Source organism: Garra rufa, chromosome 7 (assembly GCF_049309525.1).
Source record: "Garra rufa chromosome 7, GarRuf1.0, whole genome shotgun sequence".
Classification (NCBI taxonomy): Eukaryota; Metazoa; Chordata; class Actinopteri; order Cypriniformes; family Cyprinidae; genus Garra; species Garra rufa.
Window position 1 is genome coordinate 28,512,675 of NC_133367.1, and position 20,477 is coordinate 28,533,151.

The 20,477-nt window shown below is 36.8% G+C and overlaps 1 protein-coding gene across 1 annotated transcript; it reads left to right on the forward strand.

Annotated features, from left to right (window-relative positions):
* Positions 1 to 12,530: 12,530 nt before the first annotated feature.
* On the forward strand, positions 12,531 to 13,637 carry LOC141339142 (cathepsin G-like). The gene is made up of 5 exons (XM_073844777.1): positions 12,531 to 12,576; positions 12,697 to 12,826; positions 12,921 to 13,062; positions 13,138 to 13,395; positions 13,479 to 13,637. The coding sequence occupies exons 2-5, from the start codon at positions 12,735 to 12,737 to the stop codon at positions 13,635 to 13,637; spliced, it is 651 nt and encodes a 216-aa protein (XP_073700878.1). The 5' UTR covers positions 12,531 to 12,576; positions 12,697 to 12,734.
* The last annotated feature ends 6,840 nt before the right edge of the window (positions 13,638 to 20,477 follow it).

A 20,477-nucleotide genomic window follows, 5' to 3' on the forward strand; every position in this document is an offset into this window, starting at 1 on the left:
AAATTCAGTTTCAATAGTATAGCCATTTTCATACTCTAACAATGATGTGAAATACAGCCAGAGCAACATGCATATTGTATATTGTGGTTTCATATAACACGATGCAGACGTCATCAATGCTTGTGACACCACAAGGTGAGAAGAAACACACCCACACACACACACACACACACACACACACACACACACACACACACACATACTTTCTGTCAGCTCAGGGTCTCCACCCATCATTATATTTATAGTGTTTTAGTGAGAGTGTTTTAACTGATTGTCTACTTTCATCATGAAAGTAACTCTCTGCTGCCACACCTAAGCTTACTGACAGCACTATCTCTCTCTCAGCTCATGTGGATGTGGGTATAGTGAACGGCACAGAAGCAAAACCCCACTCCAGACCTTACATGGTTTCTCTTCAGAGGAGCCGTAGACATGTCTGTGGTGGATTCCTCATTTCTGATAGATTTGTCATGACTGCTGCACATTGCAGAATGAAGTAAGACTTCAATTTAGTTTATTTTGGGTTTAAATTGTAATATCATAATTTAAAAAAAGGAAATCTTCTACAATGTTGGTATTGTTCATCATACTAATAAGACTTTCTTACAAAGCAATCAGATACTAACAGCTATGGTTGGTGCACATGACCCAACAAAGAATAAAGAGTCTGTCTGCATTGAAGTGCAGTCTTACTACAAGCATCCGGATTTTAACATTCACACTTTTCAGAACAACATTATGCTTTTGAAGGTAACAGTAGTTCACATGATTCATATTAAAAGTCCTTATTATTGCAGCTCTATGAAATAATAGTAGGCTGGATCCAAGTAGGCAAAATTACCTGGAAACCTGTTTAACTTGGTTTGCTTTGACTTCATCAGTAGGTGCGTTCGACTTCATGCAGCGCTGCGCAGACTGATCGGCGGCTGACTTGAAGTACTGCATGCCGGTTAGAAATTTTGTCCGACTTGAATCGGCGCCGACGCCACGTGACGTTCACGTGTGGCATCAAAGTAACGCGAGAGCGTTTCGAGAACAGCCGGCTTGCTCAGCCAGCGCAGCATTTCAGAAGGGACTGCGCCAGGCTGTGATGACGTCACAGCTTCTCATGATTGGCCACATTCACCACATGACGATGATCACGCGTGTTTCGTGCATAACAAATCAATTTGCATGCCATTTCGTAAATAGTTTACGATCTTTTGACTGCAGTTCATTTTTTTCCCTTAAATTCTTTACATTGGATTTGTGCATAAGTTTATTATTGTAATTTTTCATACAGACCACTTATAGTATTCAGCTGCATATTTAAGTAATATTTTTTATGGAATAACTAAAATGTCACAGACATTTAATGTAATGTGGTCAACACTGATTGATGCTGAAATCTGTAGTTGCTGCTTCACTTGCATGTGCTGCATTTCTTCCAACAAAAAAGGTATTTATATAGCTTCCAGTTCATCTGCAATAAAGTAGGCAAACGCCACGTGATCTGCCATGTTTGAGGAAGCAACGAGATCCCCAACTTGTCCGACTTGACGGCTCCGTTTTCAGCTCCTCCCTGACTGCTTTCGGCTAATCTCGCCGATCGGTCTGCGCAGCGCAGCATGAGCTCGAACACACCTAGTGTTTCCCACACATAGACGCATCTGTGGCGGTGCGCCACAGATTAAATTCCGACCGCCACAGATTCAACACCGACAAAAAAAAAAAAAAAAATCAATACCGACCGTCACATATTGCGTTTCCTTATTCTTTTGCACGCTATTTAAAACACGCAGCGAATTATTTCAACTGCATTTCCTTTCCCTGTTCTCTCTTCATCTCTCTGTCACTCACACGTCTCTCCTTCTCACTCACTCGCTCGCTCGCACGCACGCACGCACGCACGCACACACACACAGACCCTCCCCTCCGTTCACACCACATCTGTCTGGATCATCTGTGGAGAGAAGATGGCTGGCGAAAGGTTGGTATCTCGTGAACACTTTTAACACACAATCACAGATTAAAAAGTGCTATAAAATATTTTATATTCTGAATACAATAGTTTCAGTGTGTTGATGTTACTGTAAGTCCCGACCCTTAGCAAACGCGATTGCGCCTTCTTTAGAAAGTTAACTAGTCGCAAGTTTGCGGTAAAATGTAGGCTAGCCTAGTTGGGTTGTTGAGGTCAAAACACTATATGTAGCAGCTGTGAATCAAATAAACGTATTATAAATTATGTCGTTTCTTTACTCTTACACTGAATGTTTGCTGCTTCAATCCAGATGAGTATTGAAAAGTATTTTCCGCGACTGAAAAAGGCACCTGTTGAGGATGAGGACCAGTGTAATTAGTTATGTTATTGTTTACAATATTTTCAGGCTTCAACTAGTGCTGCTCAAGCAGAAAGACAAGGTCAGGGAGAGAAAGAAATAGATTTGTTAAATATCAATAATATGTCGCAAAATAAGGTGCCCTAACAAAAGTTGCAGACTGTGCAGCAAGTAGGCTGTTGTGTATGGTGTTAAATTAATGTAATAAAGTTCTGTGTAACCAATTATTAACAGTATTTTTAATTATTAACCTTTAGGAATTAGGAAATCCCTTTAGGGGATCCAATCGTATCGTATCTAAGAACAAAACAAGCAATTTGTCACAGAGACCACACTATTTAGTATGCAGTTGCTAGTTTATTAGAAGGAAACAAGCTAAAGTACAGGTAAATGCAGAAAAAAAGAACGAATATATAACATACTACAACTAGATAACAGAATATGTTTCTAGTTTTAGGTAACGTTAGAGTTCCATTTGCTTCTTAAAATTATGTAATAAATAACTATTATATTTGCAAAACAAATTAACAGACAAGGTGATATAGGTTAAATATACTGTGGAAAAAATGCATATTAAGTTATTTCATAAGCTTCTTCAGTTCACCTGCATTTCCTGCTTCTGTCAGCAGCTCTCTTAAGAAATTTTGAAACCTTGGAGCTTCCCTTCTGTTGTGGAGGGTTTATTTCTGTCCCCCTGAAATCAGAACATTTTTGTCAATATGTGTTTACCTTATAAGATCAAAACGCATTTTAACTTGTTTTCAGCAATTTAGGTTAAATAAATTCACATACTTTCAATAACCCACAGACAAATCGTCAGCAAAAAAAGCCAAAGTTTCATAAACATAAGCTCAATCTCTAGAGTTAGCATACCTCGTCTGTGAGACGCTAACGGACGTTTTCGAAGACATTAAACCATTTCTATAGCGTAAAAATTCAACAGAAACATGTAAATTACAAGCAAGGAACAGTTTTATTTAATATTTGTATAATTTTAAGCACTAAACTTACCTAAAAGCAGTGACAACAGCAGCGAGACAGTTTTTCTGTCAGTTTTTCTGTCAGGTGTCGTGTTGCCACCCCGTTTCCATGGCAACCTCTCCAGTATAGACATTCAACATATTAAAATACGTCAAAATCACACAGTATCTACATAAGTACACATCTAGAATTAAAACATTACATTATTAATTTCACAGTCTCAATCATCATCTAATAATGAATTTAAAACTGTTCAAAGAGGAACCGTAACAATAGCTCACCGTAGAGACGGATTCTTTCTGGAAGCATGTAACAGTGAAAAACATGACGAAAGAGTAGTTAGGATAAGAAGTCCTAAGTAGTGTAAGAACACTACTGAAATAAAAACTTAAAACAAACTCTGAACTCAGCTTTCTGCTGCCCCGCGTCTAACGTTAGCTCATCCCCTCGGAGAGAAAAAGTCAGTTAGTTGGAAATGAGCCAAAGTCTCAAGTAGGGCTCGCTGCAAAGTATTTTCACCTGTACTACTAGTTACAAAGTGTCACAGAATTAACAAAATATTTTTTTTTTCCAAATTAAACTCAAGTGAAAACTCACATGAAAGCCACAGATGTCGCCGGACGAGTCGCCATCTCTCTGTGGGTTGCTAAGAGACGAATAACGGGCAAGTTCAAACAGAAAAGCGTGGCATCGGCCGCGAGCCGACCTTTGATGAGCTGGCAAAATGGCACTGACCGCTTATGCCTGGCCGATCCTTATTAGATGTTAGTTCATGAGGCCGACATTCTGCTCATGGGCCGACGTCGGCCAGACGTATGTGTGCTGTCTGGGCATGAACAGGGTTGGGCACCCCTGGCCTATAGGGTAGCAATGTGTGAAGCACATCTCACACAGAACTCAAACCAAGTGGAATTTGTATGTGGAAATCTTCCGCCCTCACATGAAATTCACAATCCCCTGGATTCCTATTAAATAAATAAAAATAAAATTGGAAGGGTTTTATGGTGTCTTAGAGATTACATATGTTAAGTGTAAGATAAAATGTATATTCAGTTTCATTATCTAACTAAGCAGAATAACTCAATTTTATTTGGAACAGGTTTGTCATCTCTGCAGTTCCCTCAACTCACCACTAGATGTCACGACCTTCTTCAGCTTTCTAAAATAGTCTTCTAAATGGATTATATACTCAGCAAAAAAAAGATACATCCTTTCACATTCAACTGCTTTTATTCCAGCGAATTTCTTAACATGTGTACACATTTGTATTACCATTAACTTCAACAACTGGGGCCATGAACTGAACATGTTTCACAGAGATTTGATGAACAGAACTGCTCCACCAGCACCAGCTACTTCAAATAGGCTACTACTTTCTCATTCTCATGAATTGCATCAGACTTGCCAGTTGTTGCTGTGAGATGTTACTCCACTCTTACCAAGGCGTTTGCGTTTCTGCAACGATCTGACCAAGGTGAGGCTGTTCCCACTGGGTTCATGAGTGCTGAATGGCTGGAGCTCACATCTCTGAAAACACTGAAGGAAATTTTCAAATAGACGTTATTTTTATTAACACACTGCATATTTAAAGTCTAAACAACTACGTTCCTGTCTAAAAACTTAAAATGACCAGTGGTGGACAGTAACAAAGTAGTTTTACTTCGTTAATGTACTTAAGTACATTTTTCAAGTATCTGTACTTTACTGGAGTAGTTTTATTTTAAGTAACTTTTACTTCACTACATTCCAAAGCATAAGATTGCACTTTTTACTTCACTACAATTCATAAAACATATCTTTCCTCCTTGATAAATATTACATGCTCCGAGACGCAGAAACAGCGTCTGATTCATGAACAAACTGATTCTTTTCAATGAATCTGTTAAATCTCAAGTAAGAAGTAAGAACCGGGAGATCTTGTGAGCATGAGCGCGACTGATGCTGTGAAAAGTAAGTTAGGCTACTAATGTCCAATATTAGGATTAATTATTGTAACGGTCAGTTGTATGTGAACTAAATCTGGTGTTAAGGTTTTTTTTTAAGCCCACTAAAATGCTTGGATCATCAAAAGCTGTGCCTCTAGGTCAAAAAACGAAACATTAAAATAAAACAGATAAAATAAAAATGGCATATGTTGGTTAAGTAGGTTTTGATGCTGGTATGCTGGTTTAAGCTGGTCCTTTGCTGGTCCTTGACCAGCAACATGACCAGCTAAGGACCAGCATAAACCAGCAAAGGACCAGCATAAACCAGCTAAGGACCATAAGAAGCTTGCTGGTACTAAGTTAAGTTAATTATAGGTCCAAATATTTTTATTCAACCACCTAGACAGATTACATCTGAGGGAAAAAGAAAGGATGTGATGTTCAGAACATGGTAACTACAGTTACATCAAAGTGGGAAGCGATGCCCTCTGTCCATGGGGTGTTTTTATACCAGAGACAAGGTTTGAGAAAAAAAAAATATTATGAAATTATTAAAATGTTCTTCCTAACTTCAGGCCTTATTCTCATATCGTATAAAACTGTGACATTCTGCAAGACAACAAGTTTTAAAACACTTTTTTCTTACTGGTGAAAATGAGACAGTCAAATCTGTTTTCTCTCAGTTACACCACAGTGTAAGTTTCACAGTGAACATTACTACATGACTCTCCTCAACATAGTTAATATCAACAACAAAATATATATTTTGACTCCATATTGTCATGTTTGTTCTGTTGTGTTCCTGTCTGTTGATTTAGTTCCTCATTTGTTCCCATGGTTTTTGATTAATTGCTACACACCTGTTTCAGTTCTCCCTAATTACCCTCCTAATATCTAAGTCTTGTGTTCTCCCCATTTCCTTTGTCTGCTATTAGATGTTCCCATGCGTGTGATTCTCCTTGCTCCCCTGTATTTTCACTGTGGATTATTAAAGACTGTGTTGGAATATTTCTGCTTAGTGCAATTTCCTTCAGCCACGCATATGCGTTACACATATAGGCCAGAGGTTATTTTGTGAAAATCCCAGGTATTTTAAGCAGTAAGATTATATATATATATATATATATATATATATATATATATATATATATACATACATACATACATACATATATATATATATACTCGCTGTGAGAAATACTACAAGCCGAGTGATACAAATGGTGAAATGCTTGGAGTTCTGTTATCACTATATCACACTCTAGAAAAAAGCTCTCAGCCAATCAGATTTGAAGACCCGAAAGAACAGTTCTTTCCTCATTCAAATTTACTGATATTTATGGTTTATTAATGAATTGTAAAATGTTCAAGTAACAAAATGTACGTTGACCTGTGTAATACATGTAGAACAACCATATGTTGCCTGAAAATGAGACCACAAGGATTAACAAGAACAACACCTTGCTTATACACCACAAATTGGCAAAAAAAAAAAAAAAAAAAAGAGAGACTTACGGACAGCTAAACACTTCCTTTGGTGACTCAAAGCAATAGTCATTACTTGACTTGAGGTTTATCGAAGACTTTAGCATATCTTTAGTAGATCTGCTGCATAATTACAAACATTAAATGATTTTTTTAAATTTGCTGAAGTAATCATTTAATGGGGTCATGATGTTGTCTGTTCAAGTTTGGTTCATGTTCTCACCATAAACGAACCGCTCCAGTGTTCGTTTGAAAGCGTACCGAGACCACCCCTTCAAGGAGGTCTCGGTACGCTTCTTTGGTCCGCTCGAGTGTGACTGATACATTCACACCTGCCCAAACTAACCGCACCAAGAGGGAAAACGAACTCTAGTGCGATTCAACCGAACTAAATAAGGCAGGTGTGAAAACACTCTAACAGACCTCAGCATGTTAGGTCAGGTCACATCTGCTCCACTACCATCACACTCAACACTGGTGTACCACAGGGCTGTGTGCTGAGCCCCTTCCTCTACTCCCTCTTTACCCATGACTGCAGGCCCGTGTATGGATCTAACACCATCATCAAGTCTGCAGACGATACTACAGTGATCGATCTCATCCGCAACAACGATGAGACTGCCTACAGGGAGGAGATCCAGCATCTGGCCACTTGGTGCATGGACAATAATCTGCTCCTTAACACCACTAAGACCAAAAAGCTCTTTGAACTCTTCCTGAAGAAGACTTCAGGAAGGAAAGAAGAGGTTCACATGATCCCATCCACATCAACGGGGTGGCTGTTGAGCCTGTTTCATCCAAGTTTCTGGGGACCCACATTTCGGAGGATCTATCCTGGACCACTAACACCTCCAGCCTGGTCAAGAAAGCTCACCAGCGCCTCTTCTTCTTGAGATCACTTAAGAAGAACCAGCTGTCTTTAGCCATCCTGGTGAACTTCTATCGCTGCACAATAGAGAGCATGCTAACCAAATCGGTCACAGTCTGGTATGACAACTGGAACAACTTCTTTCCCAGAGCCACCTTCTTATCTGACTCCTTTGCCCCCTTACACACCCCTACGCTCTCCCCATTACCATTGCACTACACTGTACATACCCATTTGTAAATGTACATATCCATTGCACATATCCATTTGTAAATTTTTGATATGTGTCTATACATGTTTATTTGTAAATTCCAATAGTAGTAAATAGCAACCTGTATATCATGTTCATCTATTTGTACATTTCTGATGATAGTTAATAGTCTGTATGTATATATATATATATATATATATATATATATATATATTAGTGGTGGGCCGTTATCGGCGTTAACGTGCTGCGTTAACGTGAAACTCTTATCGGGCGATAAAAAAAATATCGCCGTTAATCTATTCTCAAATTTGGGTTGGGAGCTGGGTCTAAACTACGCAAGCCATGATGACTTTCACCTTGATAGTTTAACGCGGATGTATACCGAAAACTATAGAATATGGTCGCGCGTTTAAGTCTCCTCCGCCAAAACACAGACGGGATCGCGTCGTCCTCCATTCATAAAAACCGAATCTACTATAGCGAAATGGCACGTAAATTCGTCGTTTTTTGGATTCATAAATCAAATGTTGGTCAGTCACTTAATTCAAATCCCGATATGGACTAGTGTATGTGAAAACTGAAATGCAAAAAGACCGTTTTAATATGAATCCGATATGTTCCGTTTGCCTAGCTGTATGTATGCATTGCGGAGACGAGCTTTTACTACACGCATACTGAAACACACGTGACGCTCCCGGTAATTTTTGGCATTTTCATCTCACATGAACAGATAAACTCAATCTCCCAAACTGCTGTGAGTGTCACTTTTACCGTTTCATTTGAGAAAACTAGCATCATATCATACTGTATGACACAGAAACTTCACGGCAACCTGTCAAAATAAAAGTACGGTGTAACATGTAATGGGCTGGGTAGGTGTTGACGTTAAAAAAAACACAATCTAATAGGTAGAAAAAATAATTTCATTGTTAGTTAGTTAGTAAACACAAGTACATCTAATTGAACATAATTTATTTTCATCAACAGATTATCATAGAACAGCTTTATGAGCTTTATGATCCATTCTCAAAGACTTTAAGTCATTATTTGGGTAGCACACATATTCTGAATGCCTTCAGCAGAATTCAAATTAGCCATTTTAATCTAGATTAATTCCAAGATTTAATCTAGATTAATCTAGATTAAAAAAATTAATCTATGCCCACCCTAAACACTATACACCGTGTCTACACAGGACGCGACAGTTGCCGCGCCGCAACAGCTAAAGTATAATAGCTCAAAATCGTTATAAGGCCCAGCATATTAGAGTTAGCCGCTTATGCTAACGATTAACTACATTACAATCCGACATTCAAATTAAATGCCTCCAGTGTAGACAGCATAATAGGTTCTAACGTCATTTGTCGCGTCGCATCGCGCCCCTCGCATCCGGTGTAGACACGGTGTCAGGCTGCATCGAAAGATAACTTCGCATCTGCTGCCATGCTGGACCCATAGTTATTAACAAACTGCTTCGGTGAGTTGCATAGAAGACGTCATCGTCTTGCTGCTCCCTCCCCGTTCTGTGATTGGTTCCCTATCTTAGGTGAAAATTAGGTCCATGGTTTCCAGACTAGACTAGCAGCGTGAATAAAATCGCGCTGCGCAAGGCAGTATGGGGAAACCCAGGCTAGGATCGTACAGCATTGAGGAGAACCTTCTCTTTCATTACATAAGTGTAGAAGTCCTTGCAACTGAACGTGAATGCGCACATCTAAAAGTTCCTTCCCAGTGTGTCTGGTATGCACGTGAAAGCGCTGTCATTGACAACAACGAAAAAGTTGACAACAACCTAGTCAGCAGTTCAAGTGAGGGGTGGGTGTGGCAACAGTAGCGTGCTGAACTGTCAAGTAATGTTCGTTTGGCTGCCTGGGGCTCGAGGATATATAGTGACCAACTTTTTTGAGCAAGCATTGATTATGCGTGACACGGTCTCAATTTGCAGGACGCATGAATTGGGCTTCAAATGCTGTTTCTGTAGGGTGGTCACCCTAACCACAAAACCAGTCTTAGAGGAGCGTGGGGCACAGCCTAATACTTTGAATTTCTCAGTTTGTGTAAATCCACATGGGGTTCAGAGTATAATTTTTTTTATCCACATTAATTTCACACTTCGTTTCATAACGACAGTGTATACGTTTTTCGTTATTTACCTCAAAAGAAAGGAAGTGAAATGTGACAACATGCCCCGTAGGTGGGGTACATTGTAACACGTGAGGGGCACGCTGTAACATGACCATATGACAGCTTAAAATGTTATCTAATCGAATTAAAAAATATATACACAACAAAACTAAAATATTTTGTCAATAAAATACAATTATTAACCATTTCAAATAAAACAAAGGCATTTTTGGACTTCGACAATGAACACATCACAACCATGCTTGGGACGGCGCTGATTGCAACACACAGTATAGTTCAAAAAAGTGTGCAAAAATAGATGAAACGTATTCAGACATTTACCATAAAAGTAAATACTGTAATTACATTACTAATGTCATAGAATAGCATGGTTTAACACAGGGCTATTGAATTGACCATATGTACGGATTACTTCCTTGTTTTAGACAAGCCAGCTAAGTCATTTCCGGTCAGCTTTACTGTGCCGTAATAGGAGTGCACTTTGCTCGTTTTCTCTACATACCGTAATCCATTTAAAATCAAAGAAAAGTTTTGTTTGTCTAAGAGGACCAAACGTCCATGTATATTGTTTCAAGAATGACAAACGCGAGTTTAAAAAAATATGTGAGTAAATCGGCTAAACATGTGCGAGTCATTGCTTTGATTGACAGTAATAACCGGACAAAACATCTGACAAGATGATGAAAAATCCACAAAAAAAAGAGCTGTGCATTAAATGATTCAGATTAAATTCAGATAACAAATCTACAGCAGTAACAAGTTTGTGTTGGTTAAATATAGGCTATTTAATAGCATAAAGCTTAAAAGATGTAGTTATTAAATTATATAAAATATTTCAAATTCATATCGATTCACATTGAGTGCATTATTTCATTCTTATACCATTAATATTTAACTTATTTAATTTGTAGTGAACTATATATAAGTATTTAAATAATTCACCCTTACAGGCTGTTTGTATCTGAGCTTATTTATTTATTTATTTTAACGACTTTCTGCACTTGCTATACTATATATTTTAGTTCGGTAAAATTACTACAATTTATTATACTAGTAATTTTATGATAAATAAAAAAGCAAGACGTCTTGAAAAAACTAGGGAGTTGAAATGGCAGCTGCAGCCATGATTGATCCTCTGCTGCCATCTTTTGGTTATATGGGAAATTTCATGTCATTTTCATCTTAAAAAGATGTTGTCCTTGAAAAGAAATTTTTTTCCATGTTGTCTTTATGAATGAAAAGTGAATCTTTAAAGTGAATTTTATTGCACAGCTGTAAAGTAAAAATAATAAAGGCTTTAAAATAGTACAAGGTTTTAAAAAAAATGTGTTCATGCCTATGAAGGCAAGTTACTGATTATCAAGAATATGATTAAGATGTCCTTGAAGAGAATCATCTATTCATCAGTATTTATCATATTAACTATTACATATAGTCCACAAAAGAAAATAATAGTTGAATTTATAAAAAATTACCTTGTTCAAAAGTTTACATACACCTGATTTTTAATACTGCTATTAAGTTATTCATGAGTTCCTTGTTTGTCCTGAACAGTTAAACTGCCCACTGTTCTTCAGAAAAATCCTTTAGGTCCCACAAATTATTAGGATTTCTTATTTTGCCTAAATATCTTTTTTTTTTTTTTCATTTGGTTACATAAGATACTTACATGTTTCCCAGAATACAAAATAAGTTCAATTTACCTTGATTAAACTTCACACCCTTTGCCTTCTGGTAGGTCTCTGAACCCAGATAGCACATGTACGCCTGCAAGATGTCTGTTAAAGATCTCTTAATCTGGAAAGCATCTGCTGTGTACAAACATTTGGTAGACGTCTATAAGATGTCAGTTTTACATACATTCTAATTCATAAACATCTTTAAGACATTTAATAGACGTCTATTTGACATCTGATAGGAAACGTCCTATAGACATCTTGCAGATGTTAAATAGACGTCTCTGAGATGTCTGTGTGCTATCAGGGAATAAGTTAGCCTTACTGTTATTTATAAGGTAGTGTGCTCCAAATTAATGACAAAATTTATATTTAGAAGATATAAGCATTGAAAGGCATCCACCAATATGGATCAACTATTTTGATGACATCACCCTGCAATTCAGCTTCTCATCAAACTTTCTGTCCAATCAAATGCTCTCCAGAACCCAAAGCATCCCCCCCCCCCCCCCCCAAAACTATAAATAGACGCTGAGACTGCGGCTGAAATCGATCACTTGTTTAGAGAATTTGTATTTTATGTATGGTGAATGGCACGTAGTGCACTATATAGGGGATATAGAACAATTCAGATGGTCTAAATATGCTTTCTGTCTGGTTTTGCGCTGTGTCACACGAACTGCCGCAGGGCTCACGCAGTCTGCGCAGCCCAGAGACACGATACACAAAATACAGTCAGAGCTACATGCATCTTGTATATTGTGGTTTCTTATAACAGATGAAGCACCCAACATCAGTGTTATTGACACCACAAGGTGAGAAAAAACACTTACAGGCTCAGCTCAGTGTCTCCACTACCCTTTTATTACTACAGAGTTTGTCAGCGATAGCTCGCTGTCTACTTCGAAGATGACCATCATCTCTCTGCTCCTGCTGACCTCTCTGCTACCACACCTGAGTTTGACTGGTGAGACTGATTATATTAAAGCACATTATGTTGATTTGTTAAAAATATTTAATTGGTATGTACAGAAGAAGATGACTTATAACCCTATCTCTCGCTCAGCTCATGTGGATGTGGGTATAGTGAACGGCACAGAAGCAAAAGCCCACTCCAGACCTTACATGGTTTCTCTTCAGAAGGACTGTAAACATGTCTGTGGTGGATTTCTCATTTCTGATAGATTTGTCATGACTGCTGCACATTGCAAGAAGCCGTAATCACTTACATTTAGTCTGATAAGTTCAAATCATTATATTATAGTTTAAAGATCTTGTTGTTTGTTACATTAATAAGACTTTCTTACACAGAAATAAGAATCTAACAGCTGTAGTTGGCATGCATGACTTAAAAAAAAGAAGAAGGGGTTCAGACCGCATCAGAGTGGAGTCTTACCACAAGCATCCAGACTTTAACAATAACACTATGCAGAATGACATTATGCTTTTGAAGGTAACAGTAGTTCAAATGACTCTTATTAAATCATTAGTCAGCCTGTTTTATAATGATGACAATGTTGTATTACAGCTAAAGAAAAAAGTCAAACAAAACAAAAATGTCAAAATAATTTCCATACCAACACAAGAGGGAGACATCAAACCTGATTCTGTATGCAGTGTCGCCGGCTGGGGAAGACTCAGTTTAGAGAAAGGAAAAAACAACAACACGCATCTCATGGAAGCAGATGTGAAGATCATGAATAACACAGAATGCAAAAATAAATGGAAAGACAAATACTCAGCCTCACAGATGATGTGTGTCTACGGCCATGGAGGAAGCTGTAATGTATGTAAAAACAATATCAATTTGAGACCATCAGTAGTGAGAAGAATCACCTCAGTCATGTGTTGATCTGTGTTTCTTCACAGGGGGATTCAGGAGGTCCTTTGGTTTGTGGAGACACTGCAGTCGGCGTCACTTCATTTGGTGACCCAAAAGCCTGCAATAGTCGTGAACTGCCTGAAGTTTATACAAAGATTTCAGCATATCTTCCATGGATTCGGTCCATAATTGCAAATGTTAAGTAATTTTTGCAATGTTTAAATGTTCAGTAAACAAATTATGTGTGAAGCATCAATATTTGTAAGTGGTCCTTATTATTGCAGCTTCATTTTATTCAAAATATCTATTTTAACCCTTATGCGGTCTTCGGGGTATTTTTTACCCCAAAAGGCGTTTGGAAAAATTTAAAAAATGTTCTCTTTGTCCAAGAGACATGAGACTCTGTAAAACTGTAAACACTTTGTAGATCTACAAAAAAAAAAAAAATTTTGGATTGATAGCATGATTTTATCTTGGTGTAAAAAAAAAACTCACACTCGTGGTCTTTGGGGTCTTTGGAGACCCCAGGCAACAAAATGCAATTTTTGTTATAAAATAATAGTTAAAAAAACAAAACAAATGTTATTTTCCTGTTTATTAATGTTTTTACTCCTCATGTGTGCAGTTTTTAGAGGATTTAGGATATTTTTAAAATATATATAAATTAATAAACAAATATTTTGTATAGGTTTTTACACAAAATCAGCTTTTTTTGTAAAATTCCCTTTCATAAAAACCTCACATGACTAACTTTCATTCATGTAGATAAAATGGATAATTTCACATGGTTTAGTGTAAGATTTTTGCCCATCTTTTGGAAAATCCAGTTTTAAACGTAAAAAAAATACTTTTACCAGTAGGTGGCTGCAGAGCTCCACTATATGCTTTTTGCTATTTGACCACCTGAAAGATGTCTTTTCACAAGTTTTTTCAGTTGAGTTCATATCTACATATCATGAAACACACAGGACTACATTTGGAGACCATAAAAACTGCTCTCTTATAATTTGTCAAATAAAAAGTAAAAAAGATGTTGTTGTTGCATTCTTATGTTCATGTTTTGTACTGCAACTCAATATGTAATAGAACTGGTTTTGTTTCAGTACAAAAAATGCTTAACTTTGTCAAAAAGTATTTTTTATCGTAATAATTGTGATTTCATAATATGTAGATATGAATTCAACTGAAAAAACTTGTGAAAAGATATCTTATTGTTGGTCAAATAGCAATTAGTTAATAGTAGTGCGCTGCAGCCATCTAGTGGTAAAAGTTATATTTTTGTACTTTTAAAACGGCATTTTCCAAAAAATGGGCAAAAATCTTACACTAAACCATATCAAATTATCCATGCTATCCCCATGAATGAAAGTTTAAAATGTGGGTATTTTATAAAGTCAATTTTACATAAAAAGCTGTTTTTGCATATAAACCTATTAAAAATATATATTTATTTAATAATTTATATATATTTAAAAAATAGCATAAAAACTGCGAAAACTGCACAAATGTGGAGTAAAAACATTAATAAACAGGAAAAACTTTTTTCGTTTTTTTTGTTACCTTTTATTTTGTTACAAAATTTAAGTTTTGTTGCCTGGGGTCTCTAGAGACCCCAAAGACCATGAGTGTGATTCCAAAACGAAGACCGCATAAGGGTTAAGGAAAAGAAAGAAATTCATGCAGGTTTAGAACAACTTGAGGTAGGAAACGGTGGCTAAAGCTCCCATTTGGTGTATCTGTAGTGCAAGAGCTGTTAGCATGTCTAAAGGGATTTGAACTAGGGCTGCACGATAAATCGCATGCGATTGTCATGCGTATCTCATCAGTTAAGTCGGTTCTGTGATTAGTAGTAACTCTCCATCACATGCATTCAGATGGCGCGGTATTTAAAACACTGAGCCGTAGATCACTGAAAAGCTACGCAATTTCGTGTTCAAAATCACGGATGAATCGAATTCGATTTTGAACGCAAAAATGTGTAGCTTTTCAGTGATCTACGGCTCAGTGTTTTAAATACCGCGCCATGTGAACGCACGTATTGGAGATTTACTACTAATCACAGAACCGGCTTAACTGATGAGATATGCATGACAATCGCATGCGAAATATCCTGCAGCCCTAATTTGAACCCACTGCAGATGATATTTTTGTTGTGGGATGTGGTGACACAGACCAGCAAGCTTAGAATGATCAATATTTCAAGTTTCAGGCCCTGTTGGAGCTCTGCAGAGAGGTCAAGCCACAACTTAGCTTTTAAAAATTGCTCCATGGTCATATCCACCTATCCACTGACCCAGAAAAATTCTAGTAACATATGTGGAAAAACAATGGGGGGGGGGGGGATTTTTCTTTTTTTAGCTAATTTCAAAGAACAGACATTCAAAAATGATCTCCCAAAGTTTCGTAAAGTAAAGGTATTTAAATGACTATTAAAATTGACTTTTAAAGTTTTACTAAATTTGCTGGAAATGAAAATTGCTTTTCTCAACTCCTCTCTCACTTCTGAGCACTATCTCTGTATAAAACCAATCAAAAAGCTTAGAAATGTACACAAACAGTGACATAAACACTAATCATTTGTCAGTTTCGTCTGACCGGCATGGGATTGGTCCAGCCATCCTTGTCAGACTAGCAGCGCTCTATGTAAACAAGCCAGCAAGATTGGCTAAGGCTAGTCAGTAAATTTTTTTGGATCTGTAGACGTGTCATCCTCATCCGATTAAAGCAACAGTGATGTCAAAGTTAATTTGGATGCAGAAACGGAGCATGAATTTGTCACCCCTGTGGAAGAGGATCACAATGATGATGAAAATGTTGAACACCCTGTGAATGATACTGGGGAAGTTAATAGGTCGAGAGATTACGAGTTAGCCAAAATACGAGCTTTTTCTGTAAACTCAAAGATGGAGAGCCGTGTTTTCTCTGTGAACGCGTGTACGTGCAATGTTTTATTCAAATAAATATTTTTAAATAATTTGAGCTTCAGCCTGGTTTAATATAATATATATATATATATAGATTTTGAAAGATATCAACAAAAAAACGGGCAAAAAAAAAAAACAAAAAAACTTTAAAAGCGATTTTCTCAGGTTTTCAATTGGAAAAAGAGAGCAGACGACCATAATTCAAATGGGCATATCTTTAAAACCATTCAAGGTATGACTTTGAATAGGATCTCATTTTAAGCTTATGATATCCTCTTTCCATTAATACCAAAATCTTAATTTCGAAATTTGGGTCACTGTGACTGTGAGAAAATTCAAGGGCCATTCCACCGAATGGTTGCCATTTACAAAACTTCCAAAACTCTCAATGCAAAATAAAAATGATTTCAGAAGGACTTTAAACATTAAATTTCATGTTAAAATGTAGCCTTAGACACTGGGGACATCTAAAAATGCTATATTTTAAGTGTTTCAGGTAGTTTTAAATAATTAAAAAAAATATTGTAAATCTGCAATTAGATTAATGTGCAGGACACTTTGCTTAATAATAAAATGTATTTTGTAGTTAATTTTTGTGCATCTTTTGACATATAATGTCCTGGGGACATAAATGGCACCCATTCGGTGGAATGGCCCTCAAACTTAAATCAAGAAATAGTGTCTCAGTATTGTCTTTGCTTGCTAAAGATTTCAGCATTACAGCCAAGATTTAGTAACAGCAGAGACAGACCACACCCTTGATTTCTATCTTTAGAAAATCACTTCTCTGTGCACCCAAGCAGATTCAAAGCATGCTCATGACACTTCAACACTACCACCTCAAGTTTGTCTACAAGCTGGGGCCCAACATGTTCATCAGTGACATGTTAAGTAGGGCAGCTGCTGACTATACAGGCAAGGAAGCAGCTTACCAGTGGCATGCCATACACTCTTAAAAATAAAGGTGCTTCAAAAGGTTCTTCAAGCGATGCCATAGAAGAACCATTTTTGGTTCCACAAAGAACCGTTCAGTCAAAGGTTCTTTAAAGAACCATTTCTTGCTAACCTTTTTTATAATCTGAAGAACTCTATTTGCCACAAAGAACCTTTTGTGAAACAGAAATGTTCTTCAGATATTAAAGGTTCTTTACAGAACCATTTAGACAAAAAGGTTCTTCTGTGGCATCATAGAAGTGTATGTCATCTGCAGGAAGTGTTAAAGGATGTACAACTCATTAACCAAGAATATCTTTGGCCTAGTAGGCAAGCAGAAGACTTTCTAAGTAACTATAAACCAATATATAAATCTAGGGGGCTGTGGCCTCTTTCAACAGGATAATGCGTCCTGCCACAAAGCAAAAATGGTTCAGAAATGGTTTGAGAGGCACAACGAGTTTGAGGTGTTGACTTGGCGTCCAAATTCACCAGATCTCAATCCAATTGAGCATCTGTGGGATGTGCTGAACAAACAAGTCCGATCTGTGGAGGCCCCACCTTGCAACTTACAGGATTTAAAGGATCTGCTGCTAACATCTTGGTGCCAGATACCACAGCACACCTTCAGAGTCTAGTGGAGTCCATGCCTCGATGGGTCAGAACTGTTTTGGCAGCAAAAGCGTGGCCAACATAAAATTAGGAAGGTGGTCATAATGTTATGACCTATACTGCCAGCTTAGTGTCTTCACTCATCCTTATATTTATAGACTGTTTTAGTAAAAGTGCTTCACCCATCCTTGTATTTATAGACTGTCTTGTGAAAGTGCTTCACCCATCCTTATATTTATAGACTGTGAGCAAAAGTGTTTTTACTTAGATTTACTGTATACTTGCATCAAGACCATAATCTTGACCATAATTTTGCTGTTTAAAAAAGTATTTAATTGGTATATGCTGAATAATCTTACTGACAGCACTATTCTCAGCTCATGTGAATATGGGTATAGTGAACAACACAGAAGCAAAACTGCACTGCAGACCTTACATGGTTTCACTTCAGAAGGACTGTAAACATATCTGTGGTGGAGTCCTCATTTCTGATCGATTTGTCATGACTGCTGCACATTGCAGAATCAAGTAAGACTTCAGTTTAGTTTATTTTGGGTTAAAAGAGTAATATCATAATTTAAAAAAAGGAAATCTTCTACAATGCTGGTATTGTTCATTATACTAATAAGATTTTCTTACACAGCAATCATAAACTAATAGCTATGATTGGTGCACCTGACCTAACAAAGAATAAAGAGTCTGCATTGAAGTGCAGTCTTACCACAAGCATCCGGACTTTCACACCTTCCAACACAACATTATGCTTTTGAAGGTAACAGTAGTTCACATGATTCATAATAAAAGTCCTTATTATTGCAGCTCTATAAAATAATAGTAGGCTGGATCCAAGTAAGCAAAATACTTTTAGGTTTCAGGAAACATGTTTAAACTGGTTTGCTTTGACTTCGTATCTGGTGTTAATGCATTTATGTAGCCATAAATGAAGCATAGCTCACACAGAAGTTACTTCCAAACCAAGTTGCTTCCTTTTGGTAAGTGTAGTTTGTGTGTGGCAAACGTTAATCATAGCATGATTTTTTTTGTCATGTGGATTCCAATTAAAACAACGTGATTTCGCCCGCGAAAATTCAACAAACAATTCAGAAGCTACATTTAGGAAAAGTGAGGAACAGGTGTCTTTCTCAGCTCTGAGGTCATCTGTTCTGTTGACAAAGTGACAAGAGATAAATTTAATGAGAAAATGATTTCATTTTCTACCAAAGTAAAATAACTGAAGATTATTTAGAACAAATTGGTCATCTCTGCATTTCTCTCAACTCACCGCTAGAGGTCAACCCCAGCTTTCAAATTAGACCTCTAAATGGGCTATACAGTATATGCAACGTGTGTAATAACGTTGCTTTTCCATTCATATATGCCGATACTTTTGGTAGGCTAAAGAATTGTAAATACTTAGTTTATATTTTTACATGAATGTGTATTCAATTATTTCCAATAGTCAATTCTCTTCATTTCATAGCTTTGCTGTTGGTTGTCCAGTAGTGTATGTTTAAATGAGAGCTTTTATCCAATCGGGGAGCGTTATGCGTTAAATTAACAGGTATATACGTTAAAACACATGTATACACTTTTCTTCATCCTTTTGTATTAATTATTTGAATGTTACTTATGATACACGTTACAAGTAACGTGCGTTACGTAATCATATTACTTTTCTGAAGTAACGAGTAAATTCTAAAAGTACATATTAATATCTTTTTTTTTTTTGCATAAAACTAATTTTGGTTTGAGGACACTTAGTGGAAAACTCAAAGAGTTTTAATCTGTTGGAATCAACTTATAAATTTGTTTAGGCCATGTAAGCAATTTTTCACATTTTAAAGCTGAAAGATTTATGTTTAATTGAGGACGTTGTTAGTTCTCTAGCATCTTATTGTTCTGTAATAAGTTATTTAACATTTTAAATGTTTAAGATCTGTCTTGTGCTCTATTATAACTTATTTCATAATGACAATTATCCAGCACTCTTTATTATCTCAATGGACAGTAAATAGACTTTATGTAGGCCAAAGCCTACCCACACAAAAAAAGTACAGAAGTAACAAACATATTACTTTCAACTTTCAATAATCTGTAATGTTGAGAGATCTTTTTATGTCATGCATTACTCTTGGGTCAGGAAGTTTTCAGAATATAAAATTATTCTATATTATTATTCCATATACAGTCAAGCCCGAAATTATTCATACCCCTGGCAAATTCTGACTTAAAGTTACTTTTATTCAACTTTTATTCAACCAGCAAGTTTTTTTTTGACCGGAAATGACACAGGCTTCTCCCAAAAGATAATAAGACAATGTACAAAAGGCATCATTGTGGAAAAAAATATTTCTCAGCTTTTATTAACATTTAAACAAAAAGTGGCATGTCCAAAATTATTCATACCCTTTGCAAACTGTCACAGTCTATGGGAAAATCCAAAGTTCTATACCATTCCAAATAGTCCAAGCTGTTCTAAAGCATCCTAATTACCCTGATTCATTGGGAACAGCTGTTTTAATCAACTCAACAGGTGAAAAACAGAAGCTCTCTGCTGTTGGTTTGTGGACAGTCATG

What these genes read in the sequence shown, in the direction of transcription:
- LOC141339142 (XM_073844777.1), top strand. Translation starts at nt 12,735, where the DNA reads ATGGTTTCTCTTCAGAAGGACTGTAAACATGTCTGTGGTGGATTTCTC. An exon ending in GCTGCACATTGCAAGAAGCC is followed by an intron (nt 12,827 to 12,920) that starts GTAATCACTTAC and finishes TTTCTTACACAG; the next exon opens with AAATAAGAATCTAACAGCTG. An exon ending in ATGACATTATGCTTTTGAAG is followed by an intron (nt 13,063 to 13,137) that starts GTAACAGTAGTT and finishes GTTGTATTACAG; the next exon opens with CTAAAGAAAAAAGTCAAACA.